Consider the following 21,083-nt stretch of genomic DNA (forward strand, 5'->3'; position numbering starts at 1 on the left):
ACAACTGCAACTAATTTTTATTAGCCTGTTTCCAGCAATCAGACTCAGACAATGAACACAGTTAGCCTCTAATATTTATTGAAGAGATCACATTTACAATAATAGAAGTCAGAAAATGAATGAATCACAATATTATGACACTCAATATTTCATCATGCATTTTGCTTACATGTCGCGGTGCATCGAAGAGTGTCACTCATTTTTCACTTGCTGCTTCCAGACACCTGACATCTCTTGGCTTTAACCAGCCTGTCAACATCAGGGACCAGTTTCTGGGCAGTTGTGGTTTTCATAATGTCATTTAGATGTCTGTGTGTCAGCTGCGAGCGCAGTTTGGATTTGTTAATGTTCATTATGGAGAACGCCTGTTCACAGAGATATGTTGTCCCGAACATGCAAAGGATCTTTGAGGCAAAGTCTGTCATCTTGGGGTACATCGGTCCTAGGTATTGATAGAATGAGTCCAGACCCACAGTCTCAAATTTATATTTCAAAGCCGAATTACACTGAATTTCAATTAGTTCCATTTGGAGTTCCTCCGGCACATCTGATGCTGCGTTGACGGCAAATGGCGAGCAAAATAGTTCCTTCTCGAGCTGAGTGAAGATTTGGAAATGATTCTGAAACTCACTTTTCAGCTGTGATATTTTGTCCTCGTACCTGTCCATGTTGTCATTATTCCCATGAGCGACACGCACAGACTGCAAAGAGGGGAAATGAGCTGGGTTGGTCCGGGATAGTTGCATCTCCCACTGGCCTAATTTAATTTGAAAGGCACGAATGCTGTCGTAGCATTCCGTAACAAGTTTGTTGCAGCCTTGCAGGTTAACATTAAGCACATTTAAGTGCTCTGTTATATCCACCAAAATACAAGATCATGAAGCCAGTCTGGGTCATCCAACTCTGCCACTGGCTTCCCTTTCTCGTTCATGAATAGTCCAATTTCTGCACGTAATTGAAAAAGAACGTTTGAGCACAACCCCTCTGCTCAACCAGCGGACTTCAGTGTGGTAGGGTAGGCCGTGTCCAATATTACTTTCAGACAAAAGAGTGTCAAATTGCCGACGGTTGAGTCCCTTGGCTCTAATAAAATTAACCGTTTTGATTACTACATCCATGACATTGTCCATTTTCAGGCTGCTGCTACATAACGCCTCTTGGTGTACAATACGATGACAATTCCAGAATTCCTGCTCTGGATTCGCTGTCTGAACTTTCTCTCTGAGTTTCACAACAACACCTGCCTTTTCTCCGACCATGGACGGTGCGCCATCTGTTGCCACGCTGACAGCGTGACTCCAGTCAACCCCCAGCCTGTCCAAGGCCTCGATGAGGCTGCAGAAAACGTCTTTCACCGTTGTGGTGTTTGTCACGGGCACCATCTCCACAAACTCCTCGGTGACAGTCAAAGATGCATCAACACCACGAATAAATATTCCTAATTGAGCTACATCAGTCACATCGGTGCTCTCACCAATTGCAATAGAGAAGGCAATAAACGACTTCACTTTGTCTTTTAGTTGACTGTTCAAATCTCCTGCAAGGTCCCCAATTCTCTCTGCCACAGTATTTCTTGACAAGCTGATATTACCAAAAGCCTGTCTCTTCTCAGGGCACACCAGCTCAGCCGCTGTCAGCATGCATGCGTTGATGAATTCCCCCTCTGAGTATGGCTTTGACGCAGCAGCTATTTTGCTGGAAATAATATAGCTGGCCTTGACATCTCCATCATGAGTCTCTCGATTTTTGGTGAACACTGATTGCTGTTCTTTCAGAGCTGCTTCAAGCTCGTTTACCTTTTGCGTTCTGAGTTGTGCTGCGTACTTGTCATATTTTTCTCCGTGTGACGTCTCGTAGTGTCGTTTGATATTGTACTCTTTTGCCACAGCCACTTGTTGTGAGCATATCAGAAGCACAGGTTTGCCGTTGACCTCACAGAAGAAAAAACGATCTTTTCAATTATCGTTGAATATCTGACCTTCGATGTCAACTTTTCTTTTCTTGGACCACAGCAACCAACAGTCTCAGCCTTGCTATAGGTGTTACTTACCTGAGCACTCTGTGTGTTTATACTGTGTCTGATGACGTAAGTGGGGCCCTAGTGGTCTTCAGTGAAGGGTGGTAGGTGCTTACGCACAGCGGGTGGTTAACCGCCACCTATTGTTTTCTAAGTACACACAACAAGCTGCCATACAGATACATAATAAATGGTCGTGAATATACTTCTTTTTTGCCCCAAATCATCCCGCGGGCTGGTAGTTTGACACCCCTGCTCTAAACCTTTCCTATCCGTGAGCCGCTGCCATGTGGGCAGCATTTGTGCAATGCTTTACAGCACGAGATGTAAGATTGGGGTTCAATTCCCACCGCTGGCATTAAAGAGTTCTTGTGTTTTTCCCGTGACGGCATGAGCTCCGGGTATCCTCCCACATTCCAAAGCTTTATGGTTTAGGCGCTGTCAGTGGTGGGCATACCGGAAGTGTGGTGACACCGGCGGGCTACTCAGTACAACCTCGCTGATCTGAATTGATGCAAACGATGCATTTTACTTTATGTTTTGATGTACATGTGACAAATAAAGCTAATCTCTATCAACATTGGGACATTTAAGAGACTCTTAGGCTCATGGATAATAGAAAAATCGAGGGCTATGTAGGAGCAACACACATCAAAGTTGCTGGTGAACGCAGCAGGCCAGGCAGCATCTCTAGGAAGAGGTAGAGTCGATGTCTTGGGCCGAGACCCTTCGTCAGGACTAACGGAAAGAAGAGCTAGTAAGAGATTTGAAAGGGGAGGGGGAGATCCAAAATGATAGGAGAAGACAGGAGGGGGAGGGATGGAGCCAAGAGCTGGACAGGTGATTGGCAAAAGGGATATGAGAGGGTCATGGGACAGGAGGTCTGGGGAGAAAGAAAAGGGAGGGGGGAACCCAGAGGATGGGCAAGGGATATAGTGAGAGGGACAGAGGGAGAAAAAGGAGAGAGAGAAAAAGAATGTGTGTATATAAATAAATAACGGATGGGATACGAGGGGGAGGTGGGGCATTAGCGGAAGTTTGAGAAGTCAATGTTCATGCCATCAGGTTGGAGGTTACCCAGACAGAATATAAGGTGTTGTTCCTCCAACATGAGTGTGGCTTCATCTTTACAGTAGAGGAGGCCGTGGATAGACATGTGGATAGCTATGTAGGAGAATAGGTTAGTCTGATTTTCAAGTGGGTTAAAGTGTCATACAATATTGTGGGCTGAAGGGCCAGTACTGTGTTCTATGATTCAACAATGAGGTTGCCAAGATCAGGGGATGGATTTCTCTCCCCAACCTATAGAGATATTTCATTTTTATGTCAAAACAAACTTTATTCATAATTTTAAAATTTTAAGGATAAACTTTGCAATGTGTTTCCATTCTTCAATTCAAAGTCAATGTGCTGACCTCCAGAGATACAGTTTATTTTGTATGGATAGCACTTCCTAAACTAAACATTCCTGGACAGTTTCAGTAAGTATTCAGCTTGTTCAAGTCAGTACTTAGTAGATGCACCTTTGGCAGCAATTGCAGCCTTGAGTCTGTGTGGATAGGTCTCTATCAGCTTTGCATGGCTATACACTGCAATTTTCTCCCATTCTTCTTCACAAAACTGCTCAAGCTCTGTCAGATTGCATGGGGATCATAAGTGAACAGCCCTTTTCAAGTCACCCAGTCACCCAGTCACCCACAAATTCTCAATTGGATCGAGGTCTGGGCTCTGACTTGGCCACTCCAAGACTTTAACTTTGCTGTTCTTAAGCTATTTCTGTGTTTTATGCCTGAGCAGGTGGGTGGGTCAGTGGGTGGGGGGGGGGGGGCGGGAATCATTGTCTTCTCCCAAGTTTCAGTTCCCTTGCAGACTGCATCAGGTTTTCCTCCAGGATTTCATAGAAACATAGAAAACCTACAGCACAATACAGGCCCTTCGGCCCACAGAGTTGTGCCAAACATGTCCCTACCTTAGAAATTACTAGGCTTACCTATAGCCCTCTATTTTACTAAGCTCCATCTAAAAGTCTCTTAAAAGACCCTATCGTATCTGCCTCCACCACCATTGACGGCAGCCCATTTCACGCACTCACCACTCTCTGAGTGAAAAAACCTACCCCTGACATCTCCTCTGTACCTACTCCACAGTGGTGTCCTCTTGTGGCAATCATTTCAGCCCTGGGGAAAAGCCTCTGACTATCCACACGATCAATGCCTCTCATCATCTTATACACCTCTATCAGGTCACCTCTCATCCTCCGTCGCTCCAAGGAGAAAAGGCTGAGTTCACTCAACCTATTCTCATAAGGCATGCTCCCCAATCCAAACAACATCCTTGTAAATCTTTTAACACCCTTTCTGTGGCTTCTGCATCCTTCCTGTAGTGAGGTGACCAGAAATGAGCACAGTACTCCAAGTGTGGTCTGACCAGGGTCCTACATAGCTGCAATATTACCTCTCGGCTCCTAAATTCAATTCCACGATTGATGAAGGCCAATACACCATACGCCTTCTTAACCACAGAGTCAACCTGCGCAGCTGTTTTGAGTGTCCTATGGACTCAGACCCCAAAATCCCTCTGATCCTCCACACTGCCAAGAGTCTTACCTTTAATACTATATTCTGTCATCATATTTGACCTACCAAAATGAACCACTTCACACTTATCTGGGTTGAACTCCATCTGCCACTTCTCAGCCCAGCTTTGCATCCTATCAATGTTCTGCTGTAATTTCTGACAGCCCTCCACACTATCCACAACACTTCCAACCTTTGTGTCATCAGCAAACTTACTAACCCATCCCTCCACTTCCTCATCCAGGTCATTTATAAAAATCATGAAGAGTAAGGGTCCCAGAACAGATCCCTGAGGTACTCCACTGGTGACCAAACTCCATGCAGAATATGACCCATCCACAACCACTCTTTGCCTCCTGTGGGCAAGCCAGTTCTGGATCCACAAAGCAATGTCCCCTTGGATCCCATGTCTCCTTACTTTCTCAATAAGCCTTGCATGGGGTACCTTATCAAATGCTTTGCTGAAATCCATATACACTACATCTACTGCTCTTCCTTCATCAATGTGTTTAGTCACATCCTCAAAAAATTCAATCAGACTCGTAAAGCATGACCTGCGCTTGACAAAGCCATGCTGACTACTCCTAATCATATTATACCTCTCCAAATGTTCATAAATCCTGCCTCTCAGGATCTTCTCCAACAACTTACCAACCATTGAGGTAAGACTCACTGGTCTATAATTCCCTGGGCTATCTCTACTCCCTTTCTTGAATGAAGAAACAATATCCGCAACCCTGCAATCCTCCGGAACCTCTCCCGTCCCCATTGATGATGCAAAGATCATCGCCAGAGGCTCAGCAATCTCCTTCCTCGCCTCCCACAGTAGCCTGGGGTACACCTCATCCAGATTTCCTTGTATTTTGCTGCATTCATTTTACCCTCTACCTTCACAAGCCTTCCAGGGCCTGCTGCAGTGAAGCACCCCCACAGCATGACGCAGCCACCACCATGCTTTATGGTAAGGATGGTGTGTTTTTGATGATGTGCAGTGTTTACTCTGATGGCAAAAAAGGCTCAGTTATGGTTTCATTAGACCTCAGAACCTTCTTCCAGCTGACTTCAGAGTCTCCCACATGCATTCTGGCAAACTCCAGCGGAGATTTCATGTGAGTTTTGTTCAAAAGTGGCTTTCTCTTTGCCATTCTCCCATAAAGCTGTGACTGGTGAAGCACCTGGGTAACAGTTGTTGTATGTGCCGTCTCTCCCATCCCAGCCACTGAAGCTTGGAATTCCACCAGAGTTGTCATAGATCTCTTGGTGACCTCCCTCACTCGTCCCCTTCTTGCACGGTCACTCAGTTTTTGAGGACGGCCTGCTCTGGGCAGATTTACAGCTGTGTCATATTCTCTCCATTTCTTGATGATTGACTTAACTGTACTCCAACTGATATTCAGTGACTTGGAAATTTTCTTGTATCCATCTCCTGACTTGTGCTTTTCAACAACCTTTTCATGGAGTTGCTTAGAGTGTTCTTTTGTCTTCATGGTGTAGCTTTTGCCAGGATACTGACTCACAGCAGTTGGACCTTCCAGATACAGGTGTATTTTTATTACGATCAGTTGAAATGCCTTGACTGCACATAGGTCTCCAAAAAAAAAATCTCCATTTAACTAACTATGTGACTTGTAAAACCAATTGGCTGCACCAGTGATGATTTGGTGTGTCATATTAAAGGGGGGAGGGTGAATATTTATGCAATCAATTATTTTGTTTTATATTTGTAATTAATTTAGATCACTTCGTAGAGATCTGTTTTCACTTTGACACAAAAGTCTTTTTCTGTTGATCAGTGTCAAAAAAGCCAAGTTAAATTCACTGTAATTCAATGTTGTAGAACAATAAAACATGAAAACTTTCGGGGGAGGAGGAGCAGGTGAATACCTTTTATAGTCTTTGAATTTTTGAATCCTGTACACAAGTTGTTTTTTTTTTAAATATATAATTTCCTGCGTGGGTTAGTTGTGATTCGATTTGAGTCACAGTGGAACAACACACATCTCCATCCTCTCCTTATTTGCCCTTGAAACAGCAATATTAGTGAGTCTGAAGTTTCTGTTAATATTGGTCAACATTTAACAGATCTATTTTGAAGCAAGTGCTATGATTACTATTTATCATTATTAAGTTAACGTTGTACCATCAGTCCACTGCTGTTTTGAGGCCGTCGGTTGGAGTTGCGTTCTCGCTGTCTACGTTGTTACGCAAGCCAGGGCAGTATCACATGGAGAGCAAGTTGTTGCCCATGCAGGAGGCTCCCCCTCTCTACAGCCGATAACTCCAGAGGAACGCCAGAGAGAGATGCAATTTCACACCAGAGGTGTCGCAGGAGTTGCCAATGGGCATTTAATTCTACGTAGGACTGCCTTAGGGACTCCAGCCCCGGATTTTGCCTCAGGGTTTGCTCCCGAAGCCTTCCCCATGAGTGGATGTAGCCACAAGGCAGCAGAGGTTTAAGATCAGAGTTTTCCCTCTCCCAGGTAGGCTGCCAACCACGGCTGACAAGCACCACCTGCCCAAAGTGACTGGTTTTAAGGCACCAGTAACCCGCTTTTGCCCCTCCTCCTGTAAGTAGAAACAGTTCCACCAGGCTTAGTCGCTGTGTGTCTGTCCATCATTGACGCCGATGAGGACCTCGACAACATTATGATGGTGTCGAGACTAGCGTGTGATTTGGATTTAAGTGAGGGAGAGTTGCACAGCGTCAGCCTCACTCCCTCTTCTCGATTCCCATCTGGATCTAGTGGCAAGACAGAGTCGAGACGGCTGGAGATGGGACTAGGCGCAGTGGATGACCAGGATGTCTTCAGCGTCTTGTCCTGCTCTACGCGTTCCACGACACTTGCAGAAACCGCCTTCTTGACCGTTGGACCTTCCACTGGTCTCGTCTGCTCAATCCGCCGGAGTCTGTCTTCACATGCTGGGATAGAGAGCTCCCTATCTCACCGAGGGTTTGAGACCCATCGGCTACCCTCACCTGGTTTAGCCAGCTTGTCAAAGCCGTTGCCCGGGGTGTGGCCGCTGTCGCATGTAAACAGCTACAGAGAGCCACAGGTGAGAGCTGAGTGCCAGGCGGGGACCAAAGGTGGACAAACCGCCTTGAAAAGGATGCGACATGTTCCCCCACCAGAGGTGCTACCCCTCCCTGACACCACATACTGGAAGTATGTAATACATAGTAGCTAAGCCACACGTGAAGGCCAGGAGCTGGACTTGGTTGTCAGAGGCTATTTGAGAGCACCATTGGAAGCATTTAATAGGTAGTGGGAGCTTATCCCCACAATCACCCCCCCGGTTTACAAAACTACTCTTGTTTACATCGCCTTGCCTGTTTATTTGTTTATTGAGATACGATGTGGAACTGGCCCTTCCAGCACTCCAAATCACACTGCACAGCAATCCCCCAGTTTAATCCTAATCTAATCACAGGATAATTTACAATGACCTACGAATTAGTACATCTTCAGACTGTGAGAATAAACCGCTAACAAGGAGAATGTACAAACTCCTTACAGACCGCAGTGGGAATCAAACCCAAGTCATTGTTATGGTAAAGTGTTGTGCTAACTACTATGTTATCGTTATGGCGTGTTGCCTATCTGAAGCGCTTTGGTTCACACTGATTGTGAGAATAGACGAGAGCATTAGTATAGTCAGGTGTGAGGCAATTCTGTATTGGGTTGATTTAACTTCCTGCAGTTTCACAAGTCAACAATCTCATTAAAAACCCTGAAGGAAGCTTCTGTCTCTGGTGACCTTTGAGAAGTTGTTTAACTCAGAGCATAGCTGTGTACATATGTACTGTGAGGGCAGCAGGTCAATGCTTCGGGACCTGTCCTATCACATTCCTTAAACCTAATAGGACCACTGCCGCCCATGCGGACCCCTTGGGAGGTACACAACAACAATAATTGAGGGGCTTCCTCACCCAACATGGCCCCTTCCTCCGCACTTGCAGAAGAACCCCCATGTTGTCCCAGGAATGTTTTGTGAGATATCAATGAATAAATATGGCAAGGCAATATTGCAGCTCTATAAGACCCCGGTTAGATCACACTTAGAACATAGAACATAGAATAGTACAGCACAGTACAGGCCCTTCGGCCCACAATGTTGTGCCGACCCTCAAACCCTGCCTCCCATATAAGCCCCCACCTTAGATTCCTCCATATACCTGTCTAGTAGTCTCTTAAACTTCACTAGTGTATCTGCCTCCACCACTGACTCAGGCAGTGCATTCCACGCACCAACCACTCTCTGAGTAAAAAACCTTCCTCTAATATCCCCCTTGAACTTCCCACCCCTTACCTTAAAGCCATGTCCTCTTGTATTGAGCAGTGGTGCCCTGGGGAAGAGGCACTGGCTATCCACTCTATCTATTCCTCTTATTATCTTGTACACCCCTATCATGTCTCCTCTCATCCTCCTTCTCTCCGGAGAGTAAAGCCCTAGCTCCCTTAATCTCTGATCATAATGCATACTTTCTAAACCAGGCAGCATCCTGGTAAATCTCCTCTGTACCCTTTCCAATGCTTCCACATCCTTCCTATAGTGAGGTGACCAGAACTGGACACAGTACTCCAAGTGTGGCCTAACCAGAGTTTTATAGAGCTGCATCATTACATCGCGACTCTTAAACTCTATCCCTCGACTTATGAAAGCTAACACCCCATAAGCTTTCTTAACTACCCTATCCACCTGTAAGGCAACTTTCAGGGATATATGGATATGTACCCCGAGATCCCTCTGCTCCTCCACACTACCAAGTATCCTGCCATTTACTTTGTACTCTGCCTTAGAGTTTGTCCTTCAAAGTGTACCACCTCACACTTCTCCGGGTTGAACTCCATCTGCCACTTCTCAGCCCACTTCTGCATCCTATCAATGTCTCTCTGCAATCTTTGACAATCCTCTACACTATCTACAACACCACCAACCTTTGTGTCATCTGCAAACTTGCCAACCCACCCTTCTACCCCCACATCCAGGTCGTTAATAAAAATCACGAAAAGTAGAGGTCCTAGAACAGATCCTTGTGGGACACCACTAGTCACAATCCTCCAATATGAATGTACTCCCTCCACCACCACTCTCTGCCTTCTGCAGGCAAGCCAATTCTGAATCCACCTGGCCAAACTTCCCTGGATCCCATGCCTTCTAACTTTCTGAATAAGCCTTGTCAAATGCCTTACTAAAATCCATATAGATCACATCCACTGCACTACCCTCATCTATATGCCTGGTCACCTCCTCCAAGAACTCTATCAGGCTTGTTAGACACGATCTGCCCTTCACAAAGCCATGCTGACTGTCCCTGATCGGACCATGATTCTCTAAATGCCTATAGATCCTATCTCTAAGAATCTTTTCCAACAGCTTTCCCACCACAGACATAAGGCTCACTTGGAGTATTGTGTTCAGTTCTGGTCACCTCATTAAAGGAAGGATGTGGGAGAGACGGTGCAGAGGATGCTGCCTGGATTAGAGAGCATGTCGTATGAGGAAAGGTTGTGCGAGCCAGGGCTTTTCTCTTTGGAGAAGAGGAAGATGACAGGTGACGTGATAGAGGTGCACAAAATGTTAAGAGGCATGATAGTGTGGACAGTCAGAGTCTTTTCCCCAGGGCAGGATAGCTAAAACAAGGGGGCATAATTTTAAGGTGACTGGAGGAGTATTGGGGGAGGATGTCAGAGGTGATTTTTTTTTTAAAAAACACAGTGAGCTTGGGTGTGTGGAGCATGCTGCCAGGGGTGGCGGGAGAAGCAGATGCATTATACAGGGCGACATGGTAGTGTAGCAGCAAGCCGTAAAATTGGGGTTCGATTCCCACCGGTCTCCCAAGCGCTGGCTTGGCCGGGTGTCTGTCAGGGGCAAGTCTGCCTGCTTCCTCCAAAATCAGCGCGGACTCAAGATTTGCCTCTTGTTCTCATGAATGAAAAATTGTTTAACATCAGCCACCCTGCAAGGTGGTTGGAGGAAATGGGTCAGCAGGGTGGAAAAGGCTGGGTCGTTTCTGATTATCTTACGCACTATCTTCTGCCTTATCAGAATGCTATAGGCAACTGACTCACGATGCAGCCCTTCAAGTTTTCCAAAATAGAAAGCAAATTATTATCAAAGTACATATATGTCACCATATACAACCCTGAGATTCATTGCAGGCATACTCAGTCAATCCAACAAAATCAATGAAAGACCTCACCAACAGGGTGAGCAACCAGTGTGCAGGTACAAAAAGAATGAAAAAAAACAATAATAAATAAATAAGCAATAAATAGTGAGACCATGAGATGAAGACTTCTTGAAAGTGAGTCCAAAGGTTGTGGGATTAGTTCAGTGACAGGCAAGCGAAGCTGAATGAAGTTAGCCCCTCTGGTTCAGGAGCCTGAGAATTAATAACTAACCGGTACGTCACTGAAATGTGGGAGGAAACTGGAGCACTCGGAGGGAACCCACGCGGTCACGGGCAGAACGTACAAACTCCTCGCAGACAGCAGCTGGATCACTGGCGTTGTAAAGCGTCACATTAACTACTGCGCTGCCCTGCTGAACAACCAGCACACCCAAGGATGTGTTGGGAGAAGCCAGCAAGTGTCGCCACACAAATCCACATAGCACGCCCACACTGTTCAGTGGAACAACGCAAACAGCAACAACAAACCAATCCCCTTTCTCATCCCTGCCACCCACCCACTCACACACACAGACCCTTCTTCCGGACTGGAAAGGAGTGTGGAAGAGGCCAGAATAAAAAGGTGCTGGGGATGGGAGGGAGGACAGCTAGAAGATGATAGGTTAAGGAGGGAGCTGGTTGCGTTAGCAAGGATGTGTTGGGGGCAGCCTGCAAGTCACCTTCTACCACTCTTCATCTCACGTTCTCGATATTATTGCAGTCTTTCACTGATTCAATTATGGTTATTGGATTTATTGAGTCTGCCTGCAAGCAAACAAATCTCAGTGTTGTATATGGTGACACATTTGTTTGTACATTCGTTATATCCCGTATTGTATGATGTGGACGACCATGGTGACCGTGATCGTTCTTGGGAAATTTTTCTACAGGAGTGGTTTGCCATTGTCTTCTTCTGGGCAGAGATGCATCTCCACCCCGCCACTCGTATGTATTTTGTTAATAAATTTCCTTTGAAGTGTTGCCACAAATTTCGGTGCCCACAATGCTTGGCAGAACAACACACAACAAGTAACAAAACAAAAAGCCCCTTTCCTCGCTCAGACCTGACAACACACACAGACAATCCTCCAACTCCAGCACAGGATTCGGGGCCTCCAATCTCTGGTGTTCTGCAGGGGTTAGTGTTGAGACGTATCTGAGGCTGCTTAACAAGCTAAGAGCCTATGCTATTACAGGAAAGATCCTAGCACGGACAGGATATTGGCTGACTGGCAAGAGTGGAAATAAAGGGAGCCTTTTCTGGTTGGTTGCTGGTGACTAGTGGTGTTCCAAAGGGGTTGTTGTTGAGACCGTTTCTTTTTACGTTGATGTTTTTGTCAGTGACTTGGATGATGGAATTGATGGCTTTGTGGTCATATTTGCAGACGATACGAAGATGGTTCAAAGGGCAGGAAGCGCTGAGGAAACAGGGAGACTGCACAATGTCTATGACAGATTGAGATAATGGGCAAGGAAGTGGCAGATGGAATACAGTGTCGGGAAGTGTACGGTCATGCACTTTGGCAGAAAGAATAAAAGCGCTGACTCTTTTCTAAATGAGGTGCAAAGGAACTTGGGAGTCCTTGTGCAGGACTCCCTAAAGGTTAACTTACAGGTTAAGCCAGTGGTGAGGAAGGCAAAGGCAATGTTAGCATTCATTTCGAGAAGACTAGAATATAAAAGCAAAGATATAATGCTGAGGTTGTATAAGGCACTGGTGAGGCCTCACTTGGGCTACTTTGGGCCCCTTATTTAAGAAAGGATGTGCTGATATTGGAGAGGGTTCAGAGGAGGTTCACAAGAATGATTCTGGGAATTAAAGGCTTATCATATGAGAAGCGATCGATGGTTCTGGGTCTTTATTTGCCGGAAATTAGAAGAATGAAGGGAAATCTCATTGAAACCTATCGAATATTGAAAGGTCCACATCAGGAGTCCCCAACCTGGAGCAAACGGACCCCTCGGTTAATGGTCGTGGTCCATGGCACAAAGAGGTCGGGAACCCCTGGTCTAGATAAAGTGGATGTGGAGAGGAAGTTTCTTATGACGGAGGAGTCTAGGACCGAAGGGCATGGTCTCAGAATAGAGGATTCCATTTAGAATGGAGATGAGGAGGAATTTCTCTAGCCAGCAGGTGGTGGATCTGTGGAATGCATTACCACAGACAAATGTGGAGGCTGAGTCATTGGGTGTATTTAACGCAGAGGTTGAAAGGTTCTTGGTAAGTCAGGGCATGTAAGTTTAGAAGGAGAAGGCAGGAGAATAGCGTTGAGAGAGAAATGGATCAGCCATGAAGAAATGGTGGAGCAGACTCGTTGGGCTGAATGGCCTATGCACCTACATCTTGTGGTCTTCCGATCAATCCTGAGGTTTCAATCTTCAGTACTGACCCCAACAGTGTGGTTGGAGGCCTATCTGTGTGTGTGAGAGTGGGTGGAAGGGCTGAGAAGGGGGGCTTGTTGTCTTATTTTGTTGTTTTCACTACTTGTGTTGCTCTGTGTAATACGGTGGGCATGCTATTCTGCCACCAGAACACATTGCCAGTACATGCGGGCTATGCCCAGCACAAACTTCAGGTTAACGAAAATAACCCATTTAACTGTATGTTTTCATACACACTCATGGTCCATTTTATTAGGTAAATACAAATGGGGTGGTAAATTGGATTAGTAAGTATGCAGATGATACTAAGGTAGGTGGAGTTGTGGATAATGAAGTAGGTTTTCAAAGCTTGCAGAGAGATTTAGGCCAGTTGGAAGGGTGGGCTGAAAGATGGCAGATGGAGTTTAATGCTGATAAATGTGAGGTGCTACATTTTGGTAGGACTAATCAAAATAGGACATACATGGCAAATGGTAGGGCATTGAAGAATGCAGTAGAACAGAGGGATCTAGGGATAATGGTGCATAGTTCCCTAAAGGTGGAATCTCATGTGGATAGGATGGTGAAGAAAGGTTTTGGTAAGCTGGCCTTTATAAATCAGAGCATTGAGTATAGGAGTTGGGATGTAATGTTGAAATTGTATAAGGCATTGGTGAGGCCAAATTTGGAGTATTGTGTACAGTTTTAGTCACAGAATTATAGGAAAAATGTCAACAAAATAGAGAGAGTACAGAGAAGATTTTCTAGAATGTTACCTGGGTTTCAGCACCTAAGTTACAGAGAAAGGTTGAACAAGTTGGGTCTTTATTCTTTGGAACGTAGAAGATTGAGGGGGGACTTGATAGAGGTATTTAAAATTATGAGGGGGATTGATAGAGTTGACGTGGATAGGCTTTTTCCATTGAGAATAGGGGAGATTCAAACAAGAGGACATGAGTTGAGAGTTAAGGGGCAAAAGTTTAGGGGTAACATGAGGGGGAACTTCTTTACTCAGAGAGTGGTAACTGTGTGGAACGAGCTTCCAGCAGAAGTGGTAGAGGCAGGTTCTATGTTGTCCTTTAAAGTTAAATTGGATAGATATATGGACAGGAAAGGAATGGAGGGTTATGGGCTGAGTGCGGGTCGGTGGGACTAGGTGAGAGTAAGAGTTCGGCACGAACTAGAAGAGTTGAGATGATCTGTTTCCATGCTGTAATTGTTATATGGTTATATGGTTATGGTTATATCTAATCAGCCAGTCATGTGGCAGCATCTCAATGCATAAAAGCATGCAGACATGGGTCAAAAGTTCAGTTGTTGTTCAGACCAAACATCAGAATGGGGAAGAAATGTGATCTAAATGACTTTGACTGGGGAATGATTGTTGGTGCCAGATGGGGTTGTTTGAGTATCTCAGAAACTGCTGATCTCCCGGGATTTTCAAGCATAACAGTCTCTAAAGTTTACAGAGAATGGTGCGATAAACCAAAACAAAAACATCCAGTGAGCAGTAGTTCTCTAGGGGAAAATGCCTTGTTAAATGAGATAGATCAGAGAAGAATGACCAGACTGGTTCAAGCTGAGAGGAAGGTGATAGAATCTTAATAACCTCACGTTACAACAGTGGTGGGCAGAAGAGCATCTCTGAATGTACAACATGTCAAATGGGCAAGAGCAGTAGAAGACCACGAACATACACTCAGTAACACTCATAAAATACTAGAGGAACTCAGCAAGCCAGGCATCATCTATGGAAAAGAGTAAACAGTCGACGTTTTGTGTCAAGACCCTTCATCAGGACGCTCAGTGGCCACTTTACTAGGTACGGGGGAAACCAAATAAAAAGGCCGCTGAGATCAGCACCACGGTCAGACGGTCAGCAAAAGAAACAACCATAGAAAGCATCCGATCTCCACACATCACGGTTTGGTACGGTCACTGCTCAGGCCATGACTGCGGAGAGTTGTGGACAGAGCTCACTCAGAACGTCACAGCAACCAGTCCCCCGCCAACCGCCATAGACATTCTCTCGTCTCCACCCACCCATCCGGCAGAAGATGCAAAAACCTGAAAGCACATCCCATCAGGCTCAATGACAGCTTCTATCCCACTGTTGTCAGCTCTTGAACGGACCTCTTGTACGATAAGACGGACTCTCGACCTCACAATCTACCTTGTTATGATCTTGCACCTTATTGTCCACCTGCACTGCACTTTTTTTTTGTCACTGTTACACTTTATTCTGCATTCTGTTCAACACAGACAAAGTGTTGGAGGAACTTGGAAGGCCAGGCAAAAAAACACGGGGGTCCTGCCGAAGGGTCTCGGTCCAAAACGTCGACTGTACTTTCTTCCATAGATGCTGCCTGGCCTGCTGAGTTCCTCCAGCAGTTTGCCTGTGTTGCTCGGATTTCCAGCATCTACAGATTTTTTCTTGTTCTGCATTCTGTTACTGTTTTACCTCAACGCACTGTTGTCATGATCTGTGTGAACTGTACACAAGACAAGTCTTTTCTCAGAGATGGAGCGTGGAACAGGCCCTTCGAGCCACACCTCACAGCAACCCACCAGTTTAACCCTAGCCTAATCATGGGACAATTTACAATGACCAATTAACCTACGAACCAGTGTGTCTTTGCACTGAGGGAGGAAACAGGAACAGGAGGAGGAAACCCACATGCACACAGGGAGGAACATGCATGGACACTTGCTTACAGAGTACACCAGAGTTGTGCTAACTGCTACACCACTGTGGCGCCCCCTTCCCTGTACCGCAGTACATGTGACAATGATCAAACAAATTACCAATTAGGCTAATTTACATGGGATTGCAACTCACAGGAGAGGATGATGTCTCTAGCTCGCAGCAGGTTGAGGCTGGTCAGGATATGAAGCAGCTGGCCCACAGTCCCATTTCGGCTTATCCAGTACCACATGACGTTCTGCGTCCGACCCAGGTCCCCCCGGTTCTCCAGAAGCCGTAGGTCGGTCATATCGCTGACGATGCAGGAAGCTGAAAGATTAAATGAACAGCCCTTGTAGAACACGGCCACAGAACAGGCAACCGCCCTCCCACTGGTGCCAGACAGGCACGTTGCTATATGAGACCATAAGACAAAGGAGCAGAAGTCGGCTATTCGGCCCATCGAGTCTGCTCCGCCATTTTATCATGAGCTGATCCATTCTCCCATTTAGTCCCACTCCCCTGTCTTCTCACCATATCCTTTGATGCCCTGGCTACGCAGATACTTATCAATCTCTGCCTTAAATACACCCAATGACTTGGCCTCCACTGCTGCCTATGGCAACAAATTCCATTGATTTACCACCCTCTGACTAAAAAAATTGCTTCGCATTTCTGTTCTGAATGGGCGCCCTTCAATCCTTAAGTCATGCCCTCTCGTACTAGACTCCCCCATCATGGGAAACAACTTTGCCACATCATGCCTTTCAACATTCGAAATGTTTCTATGAGGTCCCCCCTCATTCTTCTAAACTCCAAGAGATACAGTCCAAGAGCGGACAAACGTTCCTCATATGTTAACCCTCTCATTCCCGGAACCATTCTAGTGAATCTTCTCTGTACCCTCTCCAACGTCAGCACATCCTTTCTTAAATACGGAGACCAAAACTGCCCACAGTACTCCAGGTGAGGTCTCACCAGCGCCTTACGCTTAGCAGTGGGAAGGGGGATGGATTGAAGTAAGTTTTCTCAATGGACTAAAGTTGGAGCTCCAATCTGATGGCATGACTCAATTTCTCCTTCCAGTCAACAAATTCCTCCCCTCCCTTCTTCCTCTAGTCCGCAATTTGACCTTTCAGCTTTTACTTCTTGCCACCTGCCTATCACTTCCCCCTGGATCCCCTCCTCCTTCCCTCTCTCCCACGGCCCACTCTCCTCTCCTATCATTTTTCCTCTTCTCCTTCACTCGAACTTTCCCACTCAGCTGGCTTCACCTATCACCTCTTTCTCCTCCCCCCACCTTTTTATTCTGTTATCTTCCCCCTTCTTTCTCAGTCCCGAAGAAGGGCCCCGGCCCGAAATGTCGACCGTTTACTTTTTTCCATAGAGACGGGCTAAGTTCCCCCAGTGTTTGGTATAGACGGGCACAATAGTTGGCACTGATAAGGTGAGCCAGTGGGACTGTTTCTCTGCAGTATGCTGGTGCTGCAAACACCCAACAGAAAACATGCAGGCATACAGTGCAGCTCTGCACAATCACCTCTGACTACCGAGAAGTTTAATCTAATCTGAGCAATCTCAGAATTATCACTGATATATGTCATGGAACTTGTGGCAGCAGTACTACGCATAGAAATTAATATCAATTGCGAAAAGAAGATATTAAAAAATAAACACCAAGTGCAAAGAGAAAGCAAAACACTGAGATGGTGTTCATGCGTTCACACACTGATCAGAAATCTGATGACGGAGGGCAAGAAGCTGTTCCTGAATCATTGAGTGTGCATCTTCAGGCTCCTGTACCACCTTCCTGATGATATCGACAAAAAGAGGGCATGTCCTGGGTGATGGGGGTCCTTAATGATAGATGCCACCTTTTTGATGGTTGGGATCTCTTTTTCTCTGTCACGCCTTCCTCTCTGGTCTCCCCACACTCATCCACCACTGGTCTCCCTGACTAATCAAGAACCCATCAACCTCTGCTTCAATTATACCCACTAACGTGGCCTCACCTGCCAATTGTGCCATGGACTAGTGATATCCAAATCATTTACAAAAGTTATGAGTAACCAAGGTCCCAACACTGAGCCTGGGGAAGCCCACTGGTCATGGACTGCTATCCAGAGAATGGACCTTCAGTCATCACCCTCGGCTTCTTATAATTGAGCTAATTCTGAATCGACCTCACCAGCTCCCTCTCAATCTCACGTGACCTGACCTTCCAGACCACCCTGCTAAGCAGGACCTTGTCAAAGCACTTATTAAAATCCAAGTAAGATTATTATCAAATTACATACAAGACCATAAGCTATAGGAGCAGAAGTAGACCATTTGGTCCATCAAGTCTGTTCTGTCATTTCATCATGACTGATCCATTATTCCTCTCAGCCTCAATCTCCTGCCTTACCCCCTCTGTATCCCTTCATGGCCCTGACTGATCAAGAATCTATCAACCTCTCCCTTAAATATACATTTAAGACTTGGCCTCCGCAGCTGCCATTGGCAATGAATTCCACAGATTCGCTACTCTCTGACTAAAGAAATTCCTCCTCATCTCGTTCTAAAAGGATGCCCCTCTATTCTGAGGCTGCGTCCTCTGGTCTTGCATTCTCCTACATCCACTCTATCAAGGCCTTTCACAATTAAATAGGTTTCAATGAGGTCACCCCTCATTCTTTTGAATTCTAGTGAATACAGGCCCAGAGCCATCAAACAGTCTGCTACTCCCAGAATTATTTTTGTGAACCTCCTTTGAACCCTCTCCAGTTTCAGCACATCCTTTCTAAGATAAGGGCCCCCGAACTGCTCACAATACTCCAAGTGAAGCCTCACCAGTACTTTATAAAGTCTCAACATTACATCCTTGCTTTTGTATTCTAGTCCTCTTGAAATGAATGCTAACATTGCCTTTGCCTTCCTCGCCACAGACTCAACCTGCAAATTAACCTTTAGTGAATACTCCATAATTACTCCCAAATCCCTTTGTACCTCAGATTTTTGAATTTTCTCTCCATTTAGAAAACAGTCAACCCTTTAATTTCTCCTACCAAAGTGCATGACCATACACTTCCTGACACTGTATTCGATCTGCCACTTCTTTGCCCATTCTCCTAATCTGTCTAAATTCTTCTGTAGCCTCTCTGTTTCCTCAAAACTACCTGTACCCCTACCTATCTCCGTATCATCTGCACACTTTGCAACAATGCCATCAATTCCATCATCCAAATCATTGACATATAACATAAAAAGAATTGGTTCCAACACAGTCCCCTGTGGAACACCACTAGTCATCAGCAGCCAACCAGAAAAGGCTCCCGTTATTCCCACTCTTTGCCTGCTTCCAATCAGCCACTGTTTCATCCATGCTAGAATCTTTCCTGTAATGCCATGAGCTTTTAACTTGATAAGCAGCCTCATGTGTGGCACCTTGTCAAAGGCCTTCTGAAAAATCCAAGTAGAACGTCATCCAAATCCCCTTTGTCTATCCTGTTTGTTACTTCTTCAAAGAATTCCAACAGATTTGTCAGGCAAAATTTTCCCTTGGGGAAACCATGCTGAGTACGGCTTATTTTATCATGTGCCTCCAATTACCCTGAGACCTCACTCTTAATAATCGATTCCAACAACTGAGGTCAGATTAACTGGTCTATAATTTCCTTTCTTCTTCCTCTCTCCCTTCTTGAAGAGTGGAGCAACATTTGTAATTTTCCAGTCTTCAGGAACCATTCCAGAATCTAGTGATTCTTGAAAGACTATTACTAATGCCTCCACAATCTCTTCAACTACCTCTTTCAGAACCCCTGGGCATACACCATTTGGTCCAGGTGACTTATCTACCTTCAGATGTTTCTACTTCCCAAGAACCTACTCCCTAGTAATGGTAACTTCACATACCTCATGACCCCTGACACTTGGAATTTCTAGTGTCTTCTACAATGAAGACTGATGTAAAATATCTATTCAGTTTGTCTGCCATTTCCCTGTCCCCCATTACTATCTCTCCAGCATTTTTTTCCAGCAGCCTGATATCCACTCTCACCTCTCTTTTACACTTTATGTATCTGAAGAAACTTTTGGTATCCTCTTTAATACTATTGGCTAGATTACTTTCAGATTCCACCTTTAGCTTAATAACCTTTTTAGTTGCTTTCTGTTGGTTTTTAAAAAGCTTCTCAATCCTCTAACTTCCCACTAATTTTTGCTCTATTATATACCCTCTTTTTGGCTTTTATGTTGAATCTGACTTCCCTAGTTAGCCATGGTTGTGTCATCTTGCCTTTAGAATACTTCTTCCTCTTTGGAATGTACATATCCTGTGCCTTGCAAATAGTTTTCAGAAATTCTAGCCATTGCTGCTCTGCCATCATCCCTGCCAGTGTTCTTTCCCAAACAATTCCGGATAACTCCTCTCTCAGGCCTCTGTAATTCCCTTTACTCCACTCAAATACTGATACATCCGACTTCAGCTTCTCCTGCTCAGATTTCAGGGTGAAGTCGATCGTATTAAGATCACTTTCCCCTCAGGGTTCTTTTACCTTAAGCTCTCTAATCAATTCCAGTTCATTGCACAACACCCAATCCAGAGTAGCTGATCTCCTCCTGGGCTCAAACAGTTGCTGCTCTAAAAAGCCATTTTGTAGGGATTCTAGAAATTCCATCCTTGAATTCCTGCACCAACCTGATTTTCCCAAAATCTACCTGAATATTGATATCCACCATGACTATTGTACTTTGACCTTTCGGTATCCATTTTCTATCTCCCCTTGTAACTTGTGGACCACATCCTTACTACTGTTGGGGGTTCTGCATATAACTCCCATCAGGGTCTTTTTACCCTTGCAGTTCCTTAGCTCTATCCACAATGAGTCAACACCTTTCAACCCTGTGTCAACTCTTTCTAATGATTTAATTTCATTCTTTTTAACCAACAGAGCCACACAACTCCCCCCTCCCCCCCCAACTTCCTGTCGACACAGTGTGTATCCTTGGACATTAAGCTCCCAGCTATAATTCTTTCAGTGATGCCTACAGCAACATACTTGCCAATCTGTAATTGTGCTACAAGTTCATTGACCCTATCCAATATACCACGTGCATTCAAATACAATACCTTCAGTCCTGTAATCACCCTTTTCGATTTGTCCACCTTTTACATTGCAACTCACCCTACTGTCTGCAATTTTTCCCTGCCATCGGTCTCTCCTTGCTAAGAGTCTCACTACTTTGCCTCTGTAAACCAACTACCTCATCTTCAGCACCATTACTCTGGTTTCT

General features: G+C 45.3%; 1 protein-coding gene across 1 annotated transcript in view; it reads right to left on the reverse strand.

Annotated features, from left to right (window-relative positions):
• The window catches only part of irak1 (interleukin-1 receptor-associated kinase 1), a 106,282-nt gene that overhangs the window by 52,160 nt on the left and 33,039 nt on the right, over positions 1-21,083 (reverse strand). Inside the window, exon 2 of the mRNA XM_063035077.1 lies at positions 15,966-16,139. Within this exon, the coding sequence (XP_062891147.1) occupies positions 15,966-16,139 (174 nt within the window). The remainder of the gene's footprint in view (positions 1-15,965; positions 16,140-21,083) is intronic.

Source organism: Mobula hypostoma, chromosome 28, assembly GCF_963921235.1.
Source record: "Mobula hypostoma chromosome 28, sMobHyp1.1, whole genome shotgun sequence".
NCBI classification, from domain to species: domain Eukaryota; kingdom Metazoa; phylum Chordata; class Chondrichthyes; order Myliobatiformes; family Myliobatidae; genus Mobula; species Mobula hypostoma.